The sequence below is a fragment of the Parus major genome, chromosome 1, assembly GCF_001522545.3.
Source record: "Parus major isolate Abel chromosome 1, Parus_major1.1, whole genome shotgun sequence".
In the NCBI taxonomy this organism is placed as follows: domain Eukaryota; kingdom Metazoa; phylum Chordata; class Aves; order Passeriformes; family Paridae; genus Parus; species Parus major.
This window is the reverse complement of record NC_031768.1, coordinates 28,998,277-29,021,297: the sequence shown is the minus strand read 5'-3', so window position 1 is coordinate 29,021,297 and position 23,021 is coordinate 28,998,277. Positions and strand designations below refer to the sequence as shown.

Below are 23,021 nucleotides of genomic sequence, written 5' to 3'. Positions count from 1 at the left end.
GATAGATTTATGCTCTTGGCCCCCAGAGTAACACAGGTTAAGAAATCTGTCCCATTTGCAAAAGTGGGAGTAATTATATTTGTCTTTGTGTATCTCCCTGATATATATGGATCACAAGTAATATGCTAGACATAAATAACAGCATATCTAAAAAGCAAATTCAAGATAGATAGAGAAATTGAAGTTCAACATTTAAGCAGAGGAACATAATGACATGAAGGGAAATTAAGAATAGTTCAAAAAGATAATGTGCTTTCTTTTTCCTCATAGGTCCTGTACAATTTGTTCAAGTCTTTCTGCCAGATGCGCACAATTAAGGTTATTGACATATTCGCTGGGATTGCTAACTTCTTTATAGTGGGGATCGGTGGAGTATTGATTGGAATCCTTTTGGGATTTGTAGCAGCCTTTACCACCCGTTTCACCCATAAAATCCGAGTGATTGAGCCACTCTTTGTCTTCCTGTACAGTTACTTGTCATACATAACAGCTGAAATGTTTCATCTCTCGGGCATCATGGCGTAAGTACCCCAAACTTCAGTAATCATAGCATCCAAATAAGAATGCCAAAGGAAATCGGAGAGAGGATCAGATTTTGCAAACCTTGCCATGTGGCATTGTTCCACAGTGCATGGCAGAGTTGCTGGCTTGAGGATTTCCGGCCTCTTCCCTCCCGCTTCCACCCCATTCTCTCAGCTTGCCACCGCACCAGCTGTGTCACTAAAACTGCTCATGGCATCTCATCATAAGCTGTATCTTTGAAATGTTCCAAGTTAAAAATATTCACTTGTATTTTCAGTGGGCTTATTTTTAACCCAGGTCATTTTGGTGACCTGTGTCCTAATGTGACCCTTCAGCTAGTCATAAGGGCATGGGTGAGGAGTGGCCCCTGGTGATGTAGGGGCAATGGTGGCAGGGAGGGAGTGGCAGTGGTAGCAGGGAACTTCATGAGCTGCCTTCATTTCTGATGCCAATACATTGTGAAACTGTGTTTAACAGTTAGTCATGTGAGCAGCCAGTAGGTACCATTCAATGAAGACAATGTATGTATATAAATATCATTAAGGCAAACTTCTGCTGGATTAGAGGCACAATAAGGATTGGGTGAATGTAAAATTTGCAGTCCAATGGTAATATAATCCTATAGTTTAGTATCTTGATACGTGTGCCTGTGTGTTACAATGTTCTCTGTATACATCATCATGTATAAAATAATATTTTTCTTCCCACTTCCAACAGATATAAATATTTTCACTTCTGGTTTTCCACTCCTTGTCTTCAGTAAAAAAAGAGCACAGCCTCTCTCTTCACTCTGTTTATACTATAACAACTTCAACATTAAAAAGAGCCTTTATGACATTCGATATAATTAAATGTTTTGCTCTGGTTCCAAGTAATATTTTTAAAGTCAACTTTCTTTAATGAATTTTTATTGTTCTAGTGGCAAATATGAGTCATTCAGTCATGAGGAGCAGAGCTTTTTGTGTAAGCTGAGATGTAACTGCTGAGTGTCACTAATACTCGATAATACCCCACCTGATTATTATCTTTCAGGCAAATGAAGATAGGTTTAATATCACAGTCATGCCAGTATAAAGTTTTCTGGGGCTGGGAAGCAATTTACAAGGAAATTTATGGGTGATGATTTCAGTAGTATAAAAATATACCATGAAACAACAGGGGATGGAACTTTAATGTAAGTAAAAAACTAAAGATTGCAGGGGTTTCTTTCTCTGATATGAGCCTAAATAAAGCAACATATGCATCCACTTTGACCGAGTTCATAAATGTGCCATCTCTTTTCATAGCTTCTATTCATAGCATTTGTGTGGTTTCTAGTTTCCTCCACCTCTTAAGCCAAATGTCCTTGACATCCTATGATCAAATACTTAAAGGGTTTCTAAACCAAAAGCGTGTGGCTAAACTGTACATGGAAAAAACTGTGGCAGTGTTTATGAAAATACTGATTTGGACCTGCTGCATCCAGGACCCAATGGAAAGGGCACGGTGGATCTGCTGGTGGGTCAGTGGACCCACCACACGCCAGTGCCTGCCACCAGCACACCAGTGCTTCCCACAGCACTGCCAACCTATTCATTTTCGTTTGTGCAGTGGCCTCTGAATGGGTGCAGAACAGAAGAGCAAACACAAAGTATTCTTGCCCTCAAACAGCGAGAAAATGAGATATCTTTAAAACGTTCTATGTTTTTGTCTCTAAGCATAATTTATAATAGCTGACAGAACTGTGTACAGCAGTAACATCCCAGCTGAGAGGGAAGGGCTATCTGCTGCCATGTAGGGTCTCAGCTGCTATAAGCCATAAAAGCTCATCCCCTTCCAGCAGTGCTGCTGACAGCCTTGGAGCTCATGAAATCTCTGCATCCCCTTGGATTAAATCTACCCTGTTCTTGTCTCATTTCTTTGGCCTTTGAACTACAGAAAGTAATTTGCTCTATGTCACAGTGCAAAAACACACACCAGTGTGGAGTTCCCTGTTGTTTTCTGCAGCTACTGACTCGTGTAAGGATTGCTTGAGTCTGATTTACAAGTCAGCCCTCCTTTGAGCAGGTAGTTGGAGCAAATGACTTTGGAATGTCCCTTACAACTGAGATTATTTATTATTTGCTTCTGTGGCCATTTATAGCTCAGCCTATGAGGAATAATTGACTGGTCTCCCCTTTTTTACCCATATCCACATTAGTCTGTTAAACTACTGGTTCCTCCTTCTTTCATAACCAGGTTTATAAAGATACTCAGTGAGACCTTGTAGTTACATGCTGTACCATACTTTAGGGGAAGGACATGAGCAGGAACATACAGTGTTACCAAATAAATAAGATACTTACACAGATTGCCTCATTCCTGAGCAAGTAGGAATTCACTGCCAGAGGAATAGAAGGGAATGAAAGGCACTTGTCCCTCTTCTGATAAGTTTGTGTACTCATTCTAAGGACAGCTCATTCTGGAAATGTCCGTATATAACCCCTGCACAGGTTACTTGGCTGAAATAGTGAAGGGACTGAACCATGTCCCTGTGAGCTGCAGTGAGAAAATCCTCTTCAGAAGGAAAGAGTTTCTACTGTAACTAGAGCTGCGCATGAATGAGGATCACAGATGTAAAACGTACAGATCTGAATCTGGACTTTTCTTGCTTGTTTCCTTTTCTAATTATAATGCTGCATTTACTGCTTACTAATTTCTCATAAAGGCTGTGAAGTAGCAGAACTTTTAATACTTTTTTTTGGTTGTTTTTTTTTTTTTTTTTAAACAATGAATTAGCTGGCTGAAAGGAGCAAACATTGAAACAACTGTAAATTTAGTAGGTCAAGGAAACTTGAGGATTGAACCCAGTGGCCTAGTTTATTGCAGTCCTGACAGAAACAGTACTGTTTATACAGTGAGACTTTTATTCTTCAGAAGTACAGAATGTTGCAGGTTAATTGCAATGAAATGCTTTTCCCTTCCCCTTCTTGACCAAGACAGCTACTCAGGTCATAGAATTGGAATCCAGAATTAATGCTTGTGGATTAGAAATGTAAAATAAAACACATCTAAGCTTTGGCTTTGATTATTGTGATAGTAAAAATGGAGTTTGTGAAGAGCTTACTCTAATAATGTACATTAAGTCTTGTATAGAGACATTGATTTTATATTAAATTCTAGCACTATATCCCCACATAATTTTCAAATGAATGAGACTTCAACTTTTTTTCTAATGTAAATAAATACTCTAAAGACATACCTGATTCAAAGTGAGCAGTGATTAGCTGTGGAGTATTACTTACCTGAAGAGTAACATATCATGTGCGTCTCAATTTCTTATAGCATAGAACCAGCTCCTCAATTGTTTGAGACTAATTGAATGAATGCAAAATGTAACTGAAAATAAGAGTGTTGTCCCTTTAAATTCTAGTGGTTAAGCATGTTTTAAGTTACAGCTTACAAGGATTCTGATTAATCTGGTGACAGATTCTTATCAGACATCTATTTACAGCGTCTCCATTACCTCAGGTTCCAAAAACAAACCATGTCCAGAGCATGATTCCCCATTCCCCATGCTGCAGGGCTTTCCTAAATTACTATAATCATGAAAATGATTTTATTTTAAGAAGGTAATAAAGAGTACTGTGTGTTTTGTTGTGCCTTTGATGCAGACCTGACTGTCCTAATGCTTCAGGGCACTAAGCTGCTGCTTCAGGACTCTAAAATGACTGTGGGCCTAGAAATGGCTGTTTTCCAGCCCACCCACTGCCTTCTTGCTCTTTGGCGTTTGCTGCCCCTGCACTTGCCAGCTCCACTGATTGTGCCATTGGCTGGAGTAGCTGGGCTGCATCAGACTTGTTACACTTGTGCAGATAAGCAGTGTACACACGGGAGAGCTGTCAGTGCAGAGAAGAGATGGTTTGCCACTGAGTATGAGGATTTTGGAGGGTCAAAGTGCTAAGCAGATTTGAGAAGATTTGCACATGTACTTTTGTGGTTGGTCATCAAGAACTGTGTGCAAACTGAGGAACCTGGGAGTGTTTGACAGCTTCTGGGCTTAAGTGTATGTCCTGACCAAGTTGCTGCTTCTTGTCAGGAGAAAATCCATGTGTATGGCAGGTCCTGTCCCACTTTCTTGTTCAGGCACATAATGTGAGATCTGTTGTAAGTCCCCAGTCTGGGCGACTGTAAGATCAGAAAAAGGAGGAAAGCTGTGAGAAGCATCATCAGTTTGTCAGTATTGGCAAAAAATTCAGGACCTCTGTTATCCTAACCATGTACTCAAACTACAAATGTTACCTTAACTACTGAGTGTTTCAGGGAGAAAGCTTGCATGTTCATGAAATCTACTTTATATCTTCCAGCGTTTATCTGTGCAACCAGGATGAGCTCTGCTCCTCAGGCAGCATGCTACCTGTGGACCACAGAGGATTATTCTGCTCAGGACTGTGCTGAAATCAGCTGACAGTGAGGAGAGGGCTGACAATTATATCAGTACTAAATGTAGATGGGGGTGTAGGATAGTCTTAGTGAGGTTTTCCTCCTCCTTAGACTTGGAGTTTGCTTAGGGTTAGAGCTAGTCTTTGCATGTCAATGGACATTTTATTTTGTGCTGACTAGATCCTTCTCCATCAACAAGTATAGGTGGACAAAAATGCAGGGTGAAGGCCAGGTTAAATGCACTATTCTGCCTGTATTTGTAAGACACTGTCTGCCCCATCAGACTGCATCTGTCCCCATATCACATCCTCTTTCTTGGATTTTATTCACTCTGATGTACGTTCAGGGTTTCTGCTGCTCAGGAGAGGTCAACAGAGTACACTGTGTCCTCTCCCAGTGCCCACATGTCCTCCCAGACTTGTCCCTCAGAAGTATTGTTGCCCAGACTCTTTGGGGATGTAGATGTGGCTCCATGTAAGAGAACAAAACTTCCAGACGAAACTAACTTTAAATAATCAAAGGAAATGTATTCAGTCTGCCAGTGACTACAACCTGAGTTGCTGCTACAGAATCCCTCTTGCAAAATGCAAAGAGAATTCACTTCATGGAGGTCCTTTTGAAGTTACTGCTGCTTCTGGGATTCCTCCTGCTTTTGTTTTAAATACTTTGTTTTGGAGAAAGAACCCAGGCATGCGTGTTCGTAATGTCTGTGAGGCTTTTCTGAGCTCTGCCCAATCTGCCTTTCCATGTACATTAACATTCAGGGATGTTTGGTTCAGAGTGGTTCAGAGATGGGGCTCTTGGCTTAGAGGTAGGATATGCTTAGCAGAAGAGTTTCTGCAGTGAAATCTCCCCAGAACTTGGGAGATTTCAAGAGAAATTTTCAGAGATGCTAGATAACCTGCCCTTCTCCCCCATGAGAGAGAGAAGAGTAGTGATTTCAGCATTAAGAAATATCCCCCGTGTTAGCAAATAATTATATCTGAAAACCTCGTGTAACTGGAATAAATAACCTTAGACAAGTTTGCTATATTCAGAAAGACAATGTAAATGCATCTCTCTTTTTTTAGGTTTAGTGTCTGTTTGGGTTTGTTTAGGTTTGACTGAACATCCATATATGGATGTGTATAATATTTTTAACTGGGAAATCAGAGCAGATATTGTTGCCTGAGAGAGTAGAACCAGGAATGACAGCTGTTTCACAATGTACCTTTCCTTAGTTGTCTTCCCTGATAATTATTAGACAGCCCAGACTGTCCTTCCCTACACTGAGACACCACCTTGAAGTTATCCTCCAGCCAGCTCTGCTAACTACCCTTAAACTTGTAAATGTGTAGCTGAGTGGTCCTCAGCCATCCCTGCATTGTAGTAATGCCATTCTTTGCTTTTCCTGAGGATTAACAAGCTCTGTTTACTAACACAGAAAATGGACCTGTAGATGCATTTGCAGTAAGCCCTTTCTTTTCTCTCATGTGTCAGCTGAGATGTCCATTTCATTCATTTGTAGATGCTTTAAATGTGCAGTAGCAGCAGCTGTGTGATTTCTGGTGGTGTTTTCCTCCTATTCAGCCCTATCTGCAGGCAGAGCAGGCCTAAACTGGTGAAGGATGACAAATTGTCTGTAGCCTTGCTGCTTACTTTGCTTGGGAAGAGGATCTGGCTACTGTCACTGCCATTAAGGTGGGACAGCTGCTGGTAGGGAAGGAGGGAAGTCCTGCCCTGCCCCAGGATATGCACTTTCCACCCTGTCTGACATCCCTTAGCAGCAAGAGATGCACCAACTCCTGTTTTCCAAGGCTGTCCCTGTCTCTTCTCATCTCTGCCCCTTGCAAAACAGAGTTGGAGTGACCTCTGCACAGATCATGTGCATTATTATGTGAAAAAACTCTCCATACACTGATGTCTTCTCAGAAAACTTCTCATTGCAGAAAAAAAACCAACATTGTGCCCAAAATTGTAGGTTCACCAAGCCTGTAAATTTGAGATTGTTTATGGAATAAATTATGCTTTGCATTTTAAAGAGAACTATAGAAAATGAATAATATTATGTAGATATAAAAGAGGCTAAAAAAAACCCAAGACAATGAAATATGGGATAATATTTGCCTTTCAGGATTACATCTTGTGCCATGACCATGAATAAATACGTGGAGGAAAATGTTTCTCAGAAATCCTACACAACGATAAAATACTTCATGAAGATGCTGAGCAGTGTCAGTGAGACTTTAATCTTCATCTTCATGGGTGTGTCTACAGTTGGGAAGAACCATGAGTGGAACTGGGCCTTTGTTAGCTTCACCCTCCTCTTCTGTTTAATCTGGAGGGCACTGGGTAAGCAAGTCTCAGACTATGGGTCAGTATTCTTTGCAAGTGAAATGTTTTATCTCTTTTCACGTAGAAAATGCCAAAACTTAGACAGAGACCCATTAGTTTCTAGCATGGTTTTTGTATTAATAACATGCCCTATATCACAGGGTCAGCTTCCACCTTTCCCTGAAATGGAACCTAAAAATCAGTTTTGCCCTGATCCTGCTCACCTAAAGCAAGAGGCAGTCAGTCTGCTTGTTAATCACAACACATATATTTAAGTAAACACTTATTTACAAATAAGCAAATTTTTATAAAAAGAATTAGCAGTCATACAGTAATTAAAAAGGTTGTTTGTGTTTGTTTGTTTGCTTGCTTGTAGGATTTTTTGTGGGTTTTTTGTTGTTTTTTCTTTTTTTTTTGCTTTTGTTTTGTTTTTAATTTATGTTTACTAGCTTTGTGATTTTCACAGTCATTGACATGAATAGTATCAAACCAGGAAATGCTGTAATTGAAGTGTAAAAAAAAAAACCCTGTAAGAAACTGATATCCCTCCTGAATTTATAGTAGTGGCTCTTTTTCTTTTACCTAGAGAGCTAAGTGCAGGGCAGGCTGGTAGGTCTTAAATCTGCTCCTGTCCCCGGCTTCATCTCTAATGATTCAGTCCCTGCATGTGTAAAGGTGGGTCATGCTCTAACCCATGTCCAGCTCCCAAATCTCCTTTCAGAGCAGAAACCTGGGCTTTTTTCCTACTGCACCTGCAACCCCACAATCAATACTTCATGCTGAAAAGCAGCCAAACAGCCTGATTGCCACGCAGCTCTGGAACCGCGTGCTTGCTCCCTTCACCTGCCTTTATAGCTTTACTCCAACCTGCCACATTCCTGGAACATTTTTCCAAGGTACACCAGCATGGACTGGTGTCTTCTCACCCATCCCAGCTCCTGCATCCCTCCTGTCTGTATGAATAAAACTGAGTGAACAGGAGTTTGCAGGGCTCAAAGGACAGATTGATGGAGGGGACAGACCAGTTTTCAAAATCACCTCAAATTCTGCTAAAAAGCAAGTAGGGATCTTGGTCTGTATTGACACAGGGAATTATTGCTGTTCTAGAGGTGTAGACTAGCAGATAGCTGTCTTGTGGTGATCTATTAGCTACTTCAGGTCCTAAATCCAGCTGACTCACTCACTAAGTACATTCAAAATGATGTTCTTAAGGCTTTTTAATGTAATATTATGGTATTTCAAGCTGCTAAGTAGTGTTTAATTTCTACAATAATATATATTGAAGAAGCAAATAAAAGGTAAGAAGCAAATTGAAATGTTTTTAAACAAATATTGGCATCATGTGTAAGCTGTGTAATTTAAGTTTCCTTTTTTCCCCTTCCTCTCTGTATTTCTGTTTCTTTCCCTCAGGTGTTTTTGTTCTGACTCAGATCATTAATGTATTCCGGACAATACCTCTCACTTTTAAGGACCAATTTATTATCGCCTATGGAGGTCTCAGAGGAGCAATTTGTTTTTCACTTGTATTTCTGCTTCCTCCTGCTGTGTTTCCCAGGAAGAAATTGTTCATCACTGCAGTTATCGTGGTGATATTCTTTACCGTTTTCATTCAGGTAGTACCTTTCTTCTCCTGAACTTCTTTCTCAGACAGGCTGTAAATAAGCCATGGGTAGAAAAACAAATGTTCTAACTTACTGTAAGGAACATACTTGAAGGTACTCACCATAGTCAGAGTAGAAGAAATTGTTATGCATACCACAGGCAGGTAGCAAAAGTATGCCAGAGATTAGGTACTTATGCTAACGTATAAGTAGTATTAAGTATTTAGGACTAGTGAGGTTGGAGTAGAGACAAAAGATAATCTGGGTACAGTTTCAGCACTAATTCCTTTTTCTAGAATGTTTAAACTTGTGTGTTTACTCAGGAGTTGTGTTGGATATAGTGCACAGTAAGCTAAAGACACTGAGGGTTCAGACAGGTGAACTGGAGTCTGGGTGTGAGGAAGTGATGCTGCAAACCAGCTGGACATCCCTAAAAAAGCACCAGGTGCATGTTAGGACATGAAGAACTTGTTTCTGACAACCACCTGGACATGGAGGCCTGGTCAAGGGTGACCAAGAGACTGAAACCTGCAAAATGTAGAGGAGGCCAAGCCCATCAAATAAAAAATCAGACTAGTCATTATCCAGAGCAGTGAGAGATATGTGAATGGCTCTTAATGAAATTTCAGGTCTGTGGAAAAAAATACAGAATTTTGTTGCTCTGCCTTTTACATGGAAAAAGGTGCATGTGGGAAGCAAGTATCTGTGCTCATGCTTTGGAAAATGAGCAAGGTGGTCAGTTTGTTGACTTTAAGTGTGAAAACTAGTTTTGAAGGAGAGAATAATTAAAAAAAAATTATGGAGATAAATGGAATGTGCTATGAGATGCAACATGATTTATCAAAGAAAAATCTGGTATCATTCTTTCAGGAGGCAATTTATTTTCTAGAGTAAACTCATTTAACTGGACTATTGTAAAATCTTTGGGGAGGGGGCTACACAGAAGATTGTTAGTATAACTAGTCATTAAACTGAGATTTAGATTGACAATAGGATGACTGTAAAATGAATGAGGAAGGAGCTTAGTGTTCCTCCTTTAAATAGAAATAGAAGCAAATGGTTGTTTGGTTCTCTAGTCCTACCCTGTGCTCAAAGCAAGGCCACCCTCAAGTTGGATCATGTTACTCAGGGCCATGTCAAGCTGAGTTCTGAATAAATTGATGGATGGAGATACCTCAGCCTCTCTGGGCACCTGTTTGAGTGTTCAACCACCCTGGCCAGATAATAGGCTAACGAGATATTATTAAAGGAATTCCTCAAGGATAAGTTAATACTCTTGTTCATTGACCATGGCACATAAATGCAGGAGTTTTTGTTGCTTGTTTCTTGATGACAGATTTTGAAAAGTGTTCTCAGGGTGACAATGAGATAGAGTATCCTGTAGAAAGAACTGAGAGCCAATATGAAAGGAACAGAATGAAACTGAACAGTAATGTGTGCAAACGTGTTCTTGCAAGGACTTTCTTATTAGTAATTTCTCTTCTGAAATGAGAATCTTTGATTTGGGAAAAAATAGAAAGGGGAAGAAATGCAGGTGTACTAGTTGGTAATGGGGTGGATTTTAAGTCAACAATACAGTGGGGACAGAAGAAAGGCAAATCTGATCTTAGGACACAATGAGACAGGGATTTCCATTAGAGCACAGGGGCACGTTCTGGAGTGATCATGGTAAGCCTGTCATGTGAAAGGAGACCAGGATGCCTTGGCCTTAGCAAGATGAGGGAGAAGACGAACTATAATTACTGTTTATATGAGGGAGTGAACACTGTTTAAACTAAAAAGACAAATGTTGGCACAAGAACAAAGTGGTACGCAGTGACCATGATGCAATTAAGAAGCAGCTTTCTATTTATTGGAACAATAAGGTTCAGGATGAGTGTTCCATTATGAGCAATGGGGCAAAGAAACCTAACTACTTTTAAGATAACTCTTGATTCATTTACGAAAAGAAATGTGACCTGGGTGTCTGAGATAGTAGGGACTGATCTCAACACCAGAGGAGATTCATTCCTTTCCCCTGTGCCAGTGTGTCTGTACAAGTAAGCAAATTATCTTAATTCTTCCACAAACAATTGTTGAAAACCATTATATCATTTAGGGATAGCCAAACCTTTTTGTTCTTTCTCTGAGAATGGCCAGGCAAGGATACAAATTTACAAAAAACCTTATTTTCATGATCTTAGAAATCAATGACAAAACTGTTTCCATATTTTGAATATCTATTTTGGAAATAATCACCAGAAATGAGGACTTTGCATGTTCATTTTGAAATTGCAGGGGATCATTTTATTAATTCAGTTTTTCTAACACATAACGAAACTGAAAAAAAAATAAAAAAGGTTTAAAATTACTGTGGATGGGGTACATGATGTATTCCTGGTAGGTTCTGTTAGGCTGACCCTCTTGGACCTCTTGGTTCTAGGGTGTCCCTTTCTTCCTCCTGTTGCATTAATGGAGTCTGAGCTGACAAGGACCTCATAGCTAAGTGCAAAACCTGCTAATCAAAAGAATGAATTCACTTTTATAATTATTGTGTTCTTTTTTTCTTCACAGGGAATAACAATTCGTCCACTAGTGGAGTTCCTTGATGTCAAAAGGTCAAATAAGAAGCAGCCTGCTGTTAGTGAAGAGATTTATAACAGGGTATGTTGCAGCCTCAGTATCATAGGTGAAAGCCTTGTATAGATGAAATTCCTAGTCACATTCAGACAGACATTCAGCATCAGTATTATGGAGAAGTTGTACTAGATTTCTTTTTGATAGCTGTTATAAGCACAATAATTGTAAAGTTTATATTTAACTTTCGGCAATTACCAAAATTAGTGTTACGTATAATTATTTTGGAATCTCTCACTGTCTTAATTGTTCAGATCCAGAAGTAAATTATCTTTCTGTAGTCTATTTCACACATGAGATATGTTTTTTTTATAATTTGGCTCCATCAGAAAACCTTTGGCTTTATTTAATTACATTATACTGTATTTGATTTAATCTAATTAGTTAAACAAATGCAAACTTCTCTTAAACACACTCTTAAACTTACTTAACTTTTACATCATCAGTCTTTTTATGGAAATATGTTTGGTATATGTGTGTCTCCAATTGTTGCAGATTATTAGCCATGCATCTTCTCCAACGTATTTCCCTTTGCAGCATACTTGAGGCAAGTGGTTTGAAATTTCCAAAGTGAGGAATAGTAAGGGCCACATTTGGGGAAAAAGCCAATCTAGGCATCTGAAAGTGTCCTTTTAGAGCTTATCCTTTGGACATGTCTAGTGGGGTTTTCCCCTGAGACTGAGAGACCCTTATGATGATTCCTGAATTAAAGGCAAACATGCCGCCTCTGGGGTCAAGTGAGACCTTAGCTGAACTGATTCAGTTTTTCATAATTGGTAATAGACTCAGGAAGAGTGTGTTTCTAATATTAGGTGGGCAGGATGCTTTAAGATGATACAAATTCCTAAAATAGGAGCTCAGGACCTAGTGCTAGCTCTCAGTTCTGTGTGTGCATCCTGAGGAGCTGGCGCCGATGTAGGAAGCTTCTGTCCACTGAGATTCTCTTCTCCGTAATGTCATACTTGCCTCACTGGGGAAGTTCCAGGCATAGCAATGAGTGGTTAGGGAATTTCAAATGAGTGAAAATATGGGAAGAACCTTTAGTTTCAGACAGGAGCTGAGCAAGATTGACACTGAGGAAATTAGCAGCTAGCTTCTGTCCTTTTGTGGCTGTGAGCTAAGGAAGATTTGGGGGAAAGAAACAGATTCTGTCTTTGAGCTTGGTTTGGACTGCTTTTGGTAAAACTGAAGCATTATCCTGAGTTTTGACTAGATGTTTCTGTTTTAAAGTAAGTTGGAAACTAATTAGTCTAAGGACATGCCAAGTGAAGTCTTTATGTAATGAACCAATGTTTTCCTTTAGTTCTTTGACCACGTGAAGACTGGAATTGAAGACGTGTGTGGACACTGGGGTCACAACTTTTGGAGAGATAAGTAAGAGTTGCATTTGAAACTCTTTGTTATACAAGAGAGGCTGAAACGGCTCTGCAGCAACAAACAAAGGCTGTCAGGCATCATATTTCATTTTCAGCGTTTATTCTTGAAAATGTATGGTTGTTTTTAGAACATGTGGGTTTCAAAGGGAAACTAGAAAAACAATGTCTTTTACTAAACCACAAGCAAGTACAACAGAGTGTCCTGCTGGGAAGAAAGGCAGCTCTCTGATCCCAGGGTGAAGTATGGTACCTTCTGAGGGTGCATGTTTCTGACTGTTGCAGAGCATTTCCTGTGTGTCTGCTGAGCCTTTCATCCCACACAGCTGTCTTCCTGCAAACTGTATTTCTTAGGGCAGTTAAGTGATGGGTTAGCCTCCTATTTGAAGGTAAACATAAAAAAGCTATTGAATTTCTTCTAAAAAGATCAAGGCAACAGCTGGCATGAGATACATGAGAGATCCTAATGGCAGGCAGCTCCACAGGTCTTGATGGTATTACTTAAGACTTAGTATCAGTTAAGAAGATTACCTCTGGCATTACCTGAATAATTCAAATTTTTACTTTATCTGCTGAATCATCATCATTAGGTTGGATCTAATTCCTTTCACACCCAAATTCTTTAGACCCAAAGCATGGTCACTGCTCACCACCCTCTAGTCTCCACTCCAAGAAGAATTTAAGTGTTTTTTATAAAGAGAGAATAGCACCAGCAGGAATGGCTGAGGAGAGCCCTCTCCAAGTGACTTGGGGACAACACAATGAGGACAATTTCCTGACAGATGCGTGACAAGGGTACAACTTCTGTTTACTCAGCCTGGTTCTCCTCCAGTCTGTGTGAGATCTTTAATGAAAAGGGTGCAGAGCAAAGGAGAGTCCCACCTCTTCATGACCTTCATACCCAAATTCAAGAATAATTTCAGAATGTCTGGAGGGCAAAATATTTTCTGACAAACAAAGTCAACACCAGCTGTAATCAATATTTTTTCACTAAGCATCCAAGGGGGTGCAGTTGCTTTAGAGAAAGGAAGAACTTCTAAAGTTTTACAAAAGCAGGCTAAAATTTCAAAGAAAAAGCAGTTGATGCAAATTTTGGCCTTTTATTTGTTATCACAGTAAATATTTAATGTTCTCCTTGCCTTGGTGAAAACAGAGAATTAAAAATAATATTTTCTAAGAACATAGAATACCTAAAAGCTTAAAATTGCTTCTAGGGAGACTGCCCATTAACATATTTCCTCAAACACAGCTTAAGACTATCTATCTGAAGTAAAGCTGAAATTGACCCTTTCTTAGGTTACTCAGCATTAGGTTGTTAACATGAACAGACACATTCCCTGACAATAAAGTCCTTTAAAATTTCATTAACTGGAATATATTGGCTTTCCTTGACTATGCACAGTAAAAATTAACTGGTTGGGCTGGTTTGCCTCACGTACAGGTTTAAAAAGTTCGACAATAAATACCTGCGAAGACTTCTAATCCGTGAGAACCAGCCCAAATCCAGCATTGTTTCTTTATACAAGAAGCTAGAAATCAAGCATGCCATTGAGATGGCAGAGAGTGGAATGATAAGCAAGGTCCCATCATCGGTGTCTCTCAGGTAAGCAAGGGATGCCAGCATGGACAAGCGTCTCAGCTGGGTCACACACTTTATTCACAGCCTGGGCTGTCGGCAGGATAATCACTTTGACTTAGGGTACTTCATGTCCTAATGTTACCAGAACAGTAAGGGGATGTGAAACAAGAGCCTTTTGCCTGTAGCTTCAGGTGAAGCGCTGTGTTCTTCCAGGCTGTGCAGTTTCACTGGGACAGCTGCTCACTGGAACATTGATCTGCCGTGTAGGGCGGAGGTGGACTTGAACATGTGCCTGCCTGTCTGCTGAGAATAGCTCACAAGGGAACCCTGAAAGGCGTTTTGAGTAGTACCATGGACAAATTATTGTAATTTTTATCACATTTTGTTTTCTTACCACAGATTCAAATGAAATCAAGATTTCATTTCTGCATGTTACATCTTCACCTATTATGTGGTTGTTTTGAAATGTTGTTTCCAGCTCTAACAAAGGAAATAATTCAAATGCCATTCCTGACCATAAAAATATAAACATTCTCTCTCTCTTTTCCTCCCTCTCTCACCCTCCTTCTCCCCTATTTTCCTTTTTTTTTTTCATTCTTCCACAGTGACTATCATGAAGGGAAGATAAAGCCCCTTTCTCCCACTGAAATGGAAAACATGCGAGAAATATTAACAAAGAATCTCTACCAAATACGACATCGAGTAAGGATGAACTTTTGCCTACATAAATATCCCACTGCTCTTGTAATATACTGAATATCTTCCTAACACGTCTTTGAGCTAATACATCTGCTCCACCACATAATAGCAAATAATGCTCTTATTTACTTCTGTTGCCTTGAATCTATATTTTGTCATATGTACAGTAGCATATTCGCATTCCTTTGTGTACTTACTCGATCTTATACACTTGATAAGGCTTAATGTTTTTGTCTTATTACCTCTAACGTACCTGCAGCATTAAAATAGGATCATAGGTGCCAGTTCAAGCCAACATTGTCTGCTTGTATCAGTATATTGGTCACTGCATGATATGGGATTAGATTTTTTATTTGCCTCCAGTTGTAAAGTTGTTTGTATTAAGAGCAGAGATGATGAACTGGAAAAACAGTGAAATAGAAGCAAAAGGACATTTCACATTTATCCTCCTGTGGCTAAGTAGTTTGAATGCCTGAGCCCTTGGAAAACATTCAAAAATTGAGCAAGCTTCAGATTGCTGGAGGTAAAAATGACTTCCCTCTAGGGGACTCATCACTTTCAAATGTGTGTCCTCTACTGACATACTAACCAAGCTACTACAGTGTGGGGGTAAACATGGTAGTAAGCCAGTTTCTTCTATTTTGTCTTTCATTATAAATATCAGCAGGTTAAAAAAAAAAAGAACGAAAACGAAACAAAAAAAAACCCAAACAAAACAGGTGGCTGTGAAGCAGATGAATAAGAACATTCTTGGCATAATTATTGTTCTTGTTCTTAATCATCTGCAATATGACCTTGTTCACAAGGATTTATGATGCTTATTAAAGCAAAAAGCCTATTTTTCCATGTTCATATAGTCCAACACATTTGACACCATGCTTTCCATCACTGCTTTTCTATTTCAGACAATGTCCTACAACCGACATAGCCTGGCTGCAGATGCAAGTGAAAAGCAGGCCAAGGAAATTCTGATCCGTCGCCGGCACAGCCTTAGGGAGAGCCTGAGGAAAACAAACAGCCTGTCAAGGGAAAGACCGGTACTTGCATTTTGTGGTGTTTTTTGGGGTTTTTTTGTCTGTTGGTTTGTTGTTTTCTTTTTAATTTTTATTGAAAGCTACTCTTTGTAGGTAACTGTAATGCAGAAAAAAAAATCTTCTGAAATGCAGGAAAAAATCCTGAATTTGGAAGACAACTGCACATGTAATATCACACACTGTGAGTTGCACACAGGAGCCCCTTAATTTGTGTTGACACCTTCAGCAAAGGTTCAGTCTTGCAGAATGTGATATGGGAGTGGGATCTGCTGCCATAATTTTACCTCAGAGAAGCTATAAAGGCTCTGTACACAATGTACATAGGATCAGTAATCTCTATCAGTATTTTGATGAAATGTGGATGATTAAAGGTTAAAAATGACTTTGAGATAGAAAAGCTAGTTACAATAAGCTCCAGTATATAGGGGAGGACTTTTGACCACATCAGTCAGAGCAAGCTCTTCACTTGAAAAATATTGTATGCTCTTTAGTATTCATAAAATACTAAATAATATAATAATATAATAATATAATAATAAAATAATATAATAATAAATACAATCAGGCTTTCAGATTTTGGCACTGGTTAGGAAAACTCCCTCCACTTACAAGGATTGCTGTGGCATGATAATATTTGGCTCTTTGAGGGATTCCTGCAGTAGTAAACTTTCAACTGTACTGGAATGGAACACCCTAATTAGGCAGGGAAACTTATCCTTTGGGTCATATCAGGTATCAAAGAAATTAGCCATCCTGTGTATATGTATTTTCATGTTACAGGAATAATTAGTGACTGTTGTCTGCATTGATACAGTTGTCTTTCAGCAGTCCCAAAAGGGCTGTGTCTCATAGGTGATCATTACCAGAGCTACTGTGGTGTTAATTATGACAATAAGACTGTTCCTGAATGATTTTTTTTCCCTCTCAACCATAGTTACATATATTATCTTTTTCATACAATTAAATTATTTACTGTGTGGAATAGTGAGGAGACTCAGAAGGACTTTTGGGGCAGGAAGAGAAAAAGGATGTCTGATAACTTTTTAAAACACACCGGCTATAATTTTAAGAGTAATTATCCTTGGATAAATCCTCCACAGAGGGAAGAGGAGAAAGAAGAAAATAGTAAAAATCCAAAGAGGAAAAATCTTTAAGGGAAAATAAATTTCCTTACAGGTTCCCTTTGGGTCTGCCACAAGTAATGGTATGAACAGAGGAGAGCTGGTAGACTGTAAAGATTTTAAAAATCTTTGTAGCAAATGTAAGAAAGGATGTCCTTGAGAAACTTGATTTTTAAAAAAAAACAACTTGTCCTGGAAAGTACCTCTCATGTTCCAGGAAGTATGCAATGTGGTCTGTTCCCAGACCCTTTAAATCCTAGTCTGGGGAAAACAAGGATTTTATGCCCTGAACTGGTAAATGATCATGCTGGTGCCTGACTTCCTCATCAGCTGCAGTGTGACTAGTCAGCTGTATAAAGCCATTTATATGTATAAAGCACTTGCTGGATCAGAATACAGATTAGTTCTTGAACACAAACTTCAGTCTCACCCAAATTTTTTGCAGCTGACTAATAAAAAGTTTTAAACAAGTTTTAAACATGGAGCTGTGTGAAGTGCCATGCTTGCAGCATTTTCCTTTTAGGAAAACCTGCGCGGCCAAGGATGAGATTAGAGACCATACATTTATTAACCCTGATCTCAGAGGGCATATCACTAGGCTTTCATTTGATTAAACTGCTTGAGATGATTCAGTCTTTACCTTAGTTAGCACAGACTTCAGCCAGCAATCAGCACTGAGTGTGTAGTAAAAGATCACATATTAGCTAATCTGAAACTACTCTCCAGCCCTTTAGCTACATAAACCTGTTCAAGCCTCAGCTGTGTATCTTAACATGCATTATGCAGGTTAAGGCTGCAGTGCCTTAAAATGTTCTGGTTTTCTTTGTATGCAGGCTGCAGCAAATACTAAAAGATTCCTTTCACTTCCTAAGAACACTAAACTCCCAGAGAAACTACGCGTGAGAAATAAAACATCTTCCAGAGGTAATGAAATTTTTCTGCTTTTCTCTTACTGTGCTGCAGTCGTTTTGCTTACATAGAAGGAAGGTTTTTCCAGGGATGATGTAGAGAAATCAGCAAATTAGAGCATTTAAAGCAGTGTGTCCTAAAGCAGAAATGTGAGTGTAGAGAAATGCCCTGGACAGCAGGGTTTTGTGGGGCTTTCTCACTTCCTATTCCATTCTGGCATAGTCCTCCCAGCACATCTCATGTCAGCAAGCAGCAGCTGCACTTTTGCACCAGGAACACTGCCATGGCTTATTCTGCTCATCTTTATTCCATAATGTCCAGATATCTCTCCTGGATTATGAGCTATTTGGTTCTTTTCTCTCTGGGGTCAGGGTAGAGGACACTGCTCTGAGAACCAAACCAGAGAGGGTAATGTGGACAGTAGATCTAGTTTATTGTTTTCATGAAGAACTCAAAATGCTGTGGTGTACAACCAAATTGCAAAATTTTTTCCCCTGCCTAAACTCACAAAGGTAATATATGGTAGTCCTTAAGTTCTAACAACAACAAAAAAAAATCTGTTGGAGCACAAATATTTGATGTGAAAACTTTCCCAAATTCTATATATTACTTTTGATTGTTACTGGTTTCATTATCATACTTATATTATACTTGGGAGCATTTTCTTTATGGCAAGCTGTCATCAAGTTCTCTTGCTGGGAAGAAGAAATCTCTGCAGAGTTGCAAAAATTTCTTGATCTCCACCCCAATTAGTTTTCCACGTTTCCCAATTAATTTAACAATATACTGTGTTTTTGTCTGTTAATGATATCTTTGCTCTCCTGAGTGTAGGATGCCTTTTATTCTGTAGTTAATCTGCAGAGGTCACCTACTGTCACCTAGAATTAAAGAGAAAATATGCCTCCAGATTATTCAATTGTCAAAAAATATATTATTTGACATATTTAGAAGGGAAAAGCCTGAAAACACAGTCTGATGAAGACCTTCCTTGATATATAATTATCTGGGTGAATGGACAATTACATGGTGATATGTTTTTTGACCCCTTCCTCACCTTTTTAAAAGAAATAACATGAAGGCTACTAATCTAAGTTGTTCTTATGACAGTTGCACAATACACAGTTGTTTACTTTGATATATTTAAAACATCATATCTGATTTAAGTCTAAGAAAAAATCTGAGGCATTCATAAACTGTTGTTAAAATTTTTATCAAATGACTCAAGTGTGCAAGTTTTGATGAAGATGTTCATTCTTTTTAAAGAAGTTTATTGGCAAAAAATATATGCACATGTGCACATCCAGACCATCTCCAGCTTGGTTTACCTGGCAAGGATCATTTAAGGGCATTCCCTAAACAACTATGCCAGCTTTCCCTAGAGCATATTCTACCCTGCTGTGAGTGAGAGGATGAGTCTGCAGCACTTGCAACCTATAAGATTTGCCCTGTTGATTCTGTTTCATGTCCTACAATCCTACAGCCTTATCAAGGATTGGATATTTCTACCCATTGACACTGAGAGATCCTCTGCCTGGTAGAATATTGATGCTCCTTTTCCAAAGTCAAGTTTCTGTACATGTTGTGCTCTGGAAATGCCTCTAGGTTTAAATTGCATGACATGTGAGGCTGAGAAATCTAATTTTGGTATCCTGCTTGGATATAAGCACGGACTAGACCCTAAGCTCAGAGAGAGACAGGTTTTTTTCTGTCTAGAGAAGTGGAAATTTCCCTGAACTGGGGAAATGTTACTTCAATTAGGGGAGCTCTTGGCAAGCAAGAAGCAGTTGAGTGAGGCCTTTCTATAAATCACACTTGTGAGGTAGAGATGTTTTTAAGTTAAATGTGTCACCTATTTTGGCAGAGTTAAGAGGCTGTTACTGGGGCTAAGAAAGCACTGAATATAGAAAAACATGGGGAAACTTTATTCTGTGGCTGCAAGAGCTCAGTGTGCTGTTACTCAAATATTCCTGAAACAGTTATATTCTACACCTAAAACTATACTTTTGTTTCCAATTAACAGTGGGTGACAGCAGTGACTCTGATTTGGATGCTGCTACCACAGTGCTCAATCTAAGGCCCAGAGCAGGGAAAATCTTGAGAGAGCAGAGACTGAGACAACAGAGGCCACTACCTGAGTTTAGGGTGGAGTGGAAGAACGAAGTTGACGGGAGCCAGGACGGACGAGGAGAGCAGCAGGACCCAAGCACCTTGCCTCAGCCATCCATTGGCTTCAGGCAGCCACTGCTGACGAGACCAAGATTTGGCACTTTGAGCAGGGAAGATCTGACTGCAGACCACGGGTCAGCAAGACCCATGCCACCACCACGGTTGGTTAGGCAGGCATCGCAAGGGGACAGGCAGAGAAATAAGCCTGAGAACCAGCCTTACTGAACATAGCCAAAGGAGAACTGTTGATAATAAACCATGGACATATTGAATTAGGATTCTCAACTATCTGATCAGACTGTGGGATCCATCAAAATAACAAAACAAGCCTCAATCTGGGTTTAACCACTTCCATTTGAGTTAAATCAACTCCATTAACTAAGTGAAAGGAATGCTGGAGCAATTGCAAAGTTAAAGACATTAAAAAAAAAATCTCTTTTATAAATAACTTATGGAAATGTTTTAATTTAATTATGTTATTTCCACTGTTAAAATAGTATTGAAATGTGCCTTATGATATCATCTCTCATGGAACCAAGTCATGAAGGTTCAATACCCAGTTTTCCATTGAAATAATTGTTTAAAGTCCAGTGATGAATGAATTCTTAAAAAATACCCTAAACTTGTGTATCATTTCAGATTTTATTTATAATCAATAATACTCATTTTAACCAGAGCTTCAACATGAATAACACTGACAACTGCACAATGCACCTATCATATAGACTTGTAAAGAAGAATAAATGTATTCCTGAAGCCTAGTTTGTTTGAAGACCTCTGATGCAGAAAAAGAGGAAGAAGAGAAGAAACAAGCTGCAGGGGCAGGATTGCAATTACAGCTTGCAAAAAGGACTTTCAACAAAGACCTGAATAGCTTGAATTTTTACTTTCTGAATTTTTGGCAATATGTTACCTTTGAAAGGTACTAAGGATCACCAAAGAAAAACTGAATTACCTTGCCTTTCACTTACGTCAGCAAGAACTGAGAGCACTTAGCAGAACACCAGAAGGCCTAAAACCAGAAAACTTCAAGTGCATAAATAATGTTCTGAATCAAAATTGCTTTTTTGCACCTTAGTTACTTGGTTGCAATGTAATGCAAACAGAACAGTAGAATAGTTGCAGAGCACTGCACGTAGGCAGAGCAAGCAGTCTCCTGTTTGAGTCAGGGACCACTGAGACTCAAGAAAGCTCATTCAACTCATGCTTGTGACCCTGGTTAATTTGTTTTACTTTTTTTTCCTCATCTGTAAAAGTGGAAAGATAATCTTTACTTTGTCTGAGCTATGCACTCCAAGGAACAAAAATGTTCCATCTAATTTGCTTCTACAGAAAAGTAGCACAGTGGGGCCCTGGAATCAGCTGAAGACACTGTGCACCTTAATAACATGGACTTCTTGATCCTAGCATCGATGGTTGCCATTTGAGGGCGTATGGGAAGGGAGGGTACATTAAAATAAATGATACTTAACTGTAGCTCTCAGGAATTTGCACTTTCTGTCCCACTTAATCTAAGTACTGAGCTTGCTTTAGCACAGATACACATTTCAGTACAATGCAGAAATAATTTTCTTTCTACTTGTTACAAAATTGATAACTTTCATTGAAGAATGTACACTGTGAAATCATAACTTTTCTCTTTCATTAGCACATTTCTAAATCTGTGGGCAATAAGATGATTTTTTTTTTTATTTAAGCTTGTTTTGAAAGAACTATTAAAAATCAGAGTTTCCTTTTAAATCCACAAAGTAGATTTCTTTCAAATGTTCATGGGTGGGGGCTGATAAATGGGGATGTAAGAGTTCCCTTCTTCTAACAGGATTTCCAAAATATTTATTTCATGTATGTATTTGAAATATCAAACCTTCCTAAACTTTTTCCTTAGTACAGGTCCTTTAGACTTTTTCCTCTGTTCCAGCTGTGAAAAATTCTGCTGTGTGGCAGATGCAAAGTCTAAGCTGCAGAGGAATGGCTGTGTGAACCCTATAAATCTCAGCCAAATGTTCATGGCTATTCTCAACAGATGATGATTGTGTAAATCTATAAATACTTAGCTGTCCTCTAATGATCATCTCCTGGTTGGAAATAAAATTGGGTTCAAGCAAAGCCAGCAAGTTTTAAAAAAATTTCAATTTGTCTTTCAACAGGAAAGTACTTTCATCTGTAAAATTGTCAAGGAGTGCTATGTCACTGCATTATTTGGATCACGTTTGAATAAGAAGAAAGCCTCCAGTTTTGATTCCAGTTTTGAGACAACATCCTCCTTATGGATCAGACTCTTTAGATTAGCTGTTTTAGATCAAACCGATCTGAAATCTGACCCAATAAATAAATAAATGTGAAATGTTGCACATCAACATTTAGTTTACTCTCCATGGAGTTTTCTTGTTCGTGTGCTGGTACTGACCAAGCACTTGACTTCTATTTGGGGAGAGCTGCCTTTCTTTTTTTTCCAAACAGTTGTTATTTTTTATGGCACAATTTTAAATAATGAATGCAGGTTTCAGGAACACTACTGCTATGCTGGTTGCCCATTAATGCAGGGCATGTTCACATTATTTGTGCTTAAAGTGGTGCCCCATAGTACAAACACATCAAATTGAAGGTCATTTTTATGAAATATGGTCTTAAGCTCTTGGTGCTCCAAAACATGATAATATGTTTCTACCTTTCCAAAGCACTTTGAA

General features: G+C 39.0%; 1 protein-coding gene across 1 annotated transcript in view; it reads left to right on the top strand.

Moving 5' to 3' along the window:
* The window catches only part of SLC9A2 (solute carrier family 9 member A2), a 33,525-nt gene extending 10,832 nt beyond the window's left edge, over positions 1-22,693 (top strand). Inside the window, exons 3-12 of the mRNA XM_015640451.1 lie at positions 271-521; positions 7,037-7,254; positions 8,647-8,849; positions 11,391-11,480; positions 12,757-12,827; positions 14,268-14,429; positions 15,011-15,107; positions 16,010-16,141; positions 18,093-18,183; positions 20,189-22,693. Coding sequence (XP_015495937.1) covers positions 271-521; positions 7,037-7,254; positions 8,647-8,849; positions 11,391-11,480; positions 12,757-12,827; positions 14,268-14,429; positions 15,011-15,107; positions 16,010-16,141; positions 18,093-18,183; positions 20,189-20,559 — 1,686 coding nt within the window. The 3' untranslated portion in view covers positions 20,560-22,693. The remainder of the gene's footprint in view (positions 1-270; positions 522-7,036; positions 7,255-8,646; positions 8,850-11,390; positions 11,481-12,756; positions 12,828-14,267; positions 14,430-15,010; positions 15,108-16,009; positions 16,142-18,092; positions 18,184-20,188) is intronic.
* Positions 22,694-23,021: the final 328 nt, after the last annotated feature.